This window comes from Diaphorina citri, unplaced genomic scaffold (genome assembly GCF_000475195.1).
Source record: "Diaphorina citri unplaced genomic scaffold, Diaci psyllid genome assembly version 1.1 scaffold3533, whole genome shotgun sequence".
Lineage (NCBI taxonomy): Eukaryota > Metazoa > Arthropoda > Insecta > Hemiptera > Psyllidae > Diaphorina > Diaphorina citri.
Window position 1 is genome coordinate 14,673 of NW_007380933.1, and position 3,474 is coordinate 18,146.

Sequence of the window (3,474 nt, forward strand, 5' to 3'; positions counted from 1 at the left end):
GAGTAGTTAAAGTGTTACACGAGTTGCATACTGAAACACTGTCATCGGTACTCAAGACTATCGTTTATCCATTTGGTGTGGCGAGTTCAGACCCCCTATGCAAAGCTGGGAACGAGCGCGCGGTGGAACCTAAACTTCTTATTGCTTGACTGACTCATCTGTCACTTTGTGTTGGGCCCACTCATCACCTCATCTTTACCAAGTTTTCATTGCTAATAGGATTAGTAAAATCCAACAAAATATTAATATATCAACCTTGTTTCATGTCTCAGGTCAAGACAACCCTGCAGATTGTTTGTCTCGTGGTTTGGTTCCGGAGCAATTGGTGGACTGTAATTTGTATCTATCGGGTCCTCCATGGTTGCATCAATCCCCTGTTGAATGGCCTATTCGAAAATATTCAGATTTTGCAGGGCAGGAGACCCCAGAGAGAAAATCCAATCTGTCGTTGATAGGCGTTCAAGACGAACCCAATCCTCTACTTGAAATGTTTCTAAGATGTTCAAGCTGGTATAAAATTTTGAAAATTGTCATCCTTATTTTGCGTTTTCTAAAAATTATTCCTAAAGGTCTGGCAGTGTCCGCTGAGGCACTCAATACGGCCGAAATATTTGTTATGAAATTATTGCAAAAGGAATTCTTTCCTCATGATATCTCAAATATTAGAAAGGGCTTACCTTGTAGCCCACAGATTCGTAAACTATCTCCATTTCTCGATGATCATGGACTTCTAAGAGTTGGTGGTAGGATTAGTAATTCTAATGTAGATTATGACCAACAACATCCTATCCTGTTGTCATCTAAACACCATGTAGTGGTTCTCATTGTTGATTATTTTCACCAGAAAAATTATCACACTGGTCCCCATTTGTTATTGGCTCTGCTACGGCAAAGATTTTGGATTTTGGGTGCTCGCAGTCTTGCTAGGAAACGTTTTCAGGCGTGCAATATTTGCTTCAGATTATCACCCAAGTGTTCCTACCCCAAGATGGGAGATTTGCCCAAATCTAGAGTTCTTGAGTCTAAACCCTTCTTAAATACGGCATGTGATTACCTTGGTCCTATTCATATTGTGTTGACACATCGTCGTGGACAAAGGTCCCAAAAGGCCTACATTTGTCTTTTCATTTGTTTGGCGACGAAAGCCGTCCATCTGGAGGTCGCTTCTGACCTAACAACTGAATGTTTCTTAAACGCATTTAAGAGATTCTTATCTCGTCGTGGTCCTATTCGATCCATGCTCAGTGATGGTGGATCCAATTTTGTTGGAGCAAAGAACAAATTGAACGTAATTTATGATCTACTTGAATCTCCTGATTATAAGGATAGGTTTGTCCGCGAATTGTCTGAGCACAGGATTACATGGAGTATGAACCCACCTGCTAGTCCTCATTTTGGAGGAATTTTTGAAAGTAACATAAAATCATTCAAAACCCATTTCTTTAGAGTCGTTGGGAAACAATTATTAAGTTATGAAGAATTGGTGACACTCACTACACAGATTGAGTGTTTGTTGAATTCCCGACCACTCTGCAAACTCAGCTCAGATCCTGATGACATGGATATTTTGACACCCAATCATTTTTTAAAGTTGACTAATCTCACTTGCATTCCAGCTGAAAATGTAACCGAGCTACGTGTTGGTCGTCTGTCGCGATTTCAATTAATTGATCAGTTAGTACAATCATTTTGGAAGCGTTGGTCGACCGAGTATCTATCTCAGTTACAAACTAGGGAAAAATGGCATACTTCTTGTAACAACATTATACCTGGAGTGGTTGTACTGATCCGCCAGGACGGTGTTGCACCCCTAAATTGGCCTACAGGTGTAGTTTCACAGGTGTATCCTGGTAGGGATGGGATAGTACGGGTTGTATCGGTGAAAACTCCTAAAGGTATTTACAAGAGAGCAGTGCATAATTTATGTCCATTACCTACTCAGTAAAATTTGTCTAATGTTGTAACATCCTTATCCTACATAATGCTATTATGGAAAAAAAAAATTAAAATAAAATAAAATAATTGTGGTAACATTATCATCTTATGACAAGATTTAGTTTTGTACATTACATTGCAATTGTTTTAGTCCATAATGGTATTATGTACCCAACAAACTATAATTTCTTGTTCTTCTAAATCTTAAGATACTTAATAAAATAAATTAAGTTCACTATGTTTAATAGACATATTTTATGTAAATAATTGCCATATTTTTATTGATTCTTACTATTATTATTATTTTATTTTTACTTTCTATTTTTGCTATTATTTTATTATTTTTTGCTCAATTTGATTTTGGTATTGTTCATTTTAAATCTTTATTCATGTAAAAAAATGCCTCCCATGGAAAAATTCCAAGAGTTAAGATCTTGCTATTCTTTTATGTTAACAATGTCATCCTATCAATCTTGTATTTTTTTTTCTAATTAATTGTAAATTTTGCTTGATAGGTGATCCTTGAGATCAGATTTTTTTTGTCAACCCTCAGATGTTCTTTAGAGAAAATATGTACATACCTACCTATATTTTCTTTTGACTCCTCAGGAAAGAGTCTGTTTCTTTCATTACCCTTGTTATTTTTTAACTCAACTTAAATCTTATAATGTATTTGCCTACTTTTGCATTGTTCTTATGGTGATGATCATTATTAATAGAATCTTTTTTTTATTGCTATTTTGTTGATTTTTTTTCCCCAAAAATAGCGATAACTTAGTAATTTTTTTTTTCCTTTATCAAAGGGGGAATTAACCTGATTTTACATAACTTTTCTGATTAATGATCATCATAATAGTGAGAAAATCTTTTCCTTGTATTACTTATTGGTGTCCGAGGAAAATTAGTATATAAATTATTTTCCCTTAATTAGGATTAACCCCTTAGCATCCCCTTGAGTATTAACCCTTGTTTGAGCAGAGATTCGTTAATCATTGTTTGGGCGAGGCCTGGAGATTTGACTGTAAATTCTCTTTGTGTTGCTCACATAGTGGTTGACAATTTTCTTCTCTTTTTTTTCTATTGAAGGATGTCTACCCTTCAAAGTCGGGGGAGTGGCTGCGCCTTGCGTATAAGTAGGTAACCCCTGTATATTTTTCTTAGGTATGCAATTTCGCATACCTTAAATACACTAATAAAAATAAATAAATAAAGTGAGGTTAGACCTTTTTTTTTCTCTAACCACTGACACATAGAAAATTTTCCCGACCTTTTTCTTATCTTTTTTTTTAATTACAAAAGGATTTTCCAGAAGTGTTACCGCCCCATCATTTTGGTCCTTCGAGCGCTGGATGCTCTGTCATTCTCCGACTCTCTGTAGTCTCTCAACTCTTATAATTACTCATTTTGACTCTCTGCAGTCGCAACTCCTTCGTGGCGTGTAAATCTCTCAGTGAAATCCTTTGGCGTGTAAATCTTTCACCTCATCTACATAGCAGAGGCAATGGAAGCAAAGCAAGCCAAACTAACCATCCTAACCTC

General features: G+C 36.1%; 1 protein-coding gene across 1 annotated transcript in view; it reads left to right on the forward strand.

Moving 5' to 3' along the window:
- LOC103520365 overlaps nucleotides 1-1,947 on the forward strand; it is a 7,975-nt gene extending 6,028 nt beyond the window's left edge. Inside the window, exon 2 of the mRNA XM_026831512.1 lies at nucleotides 136-1,947. Coding sequence (XP_026687313.1) covers nucleotides 136-1,945 — 1,810 coding nt within the window. The 3' untranslated portion in view covers nucleotides 1,946-1,947. The remainder of the gene's footprint in view (nucleotides 1-135) is intronic.
- Nucleotides 1,948-3,474: the final 1,527 nt, after the last annotated feature.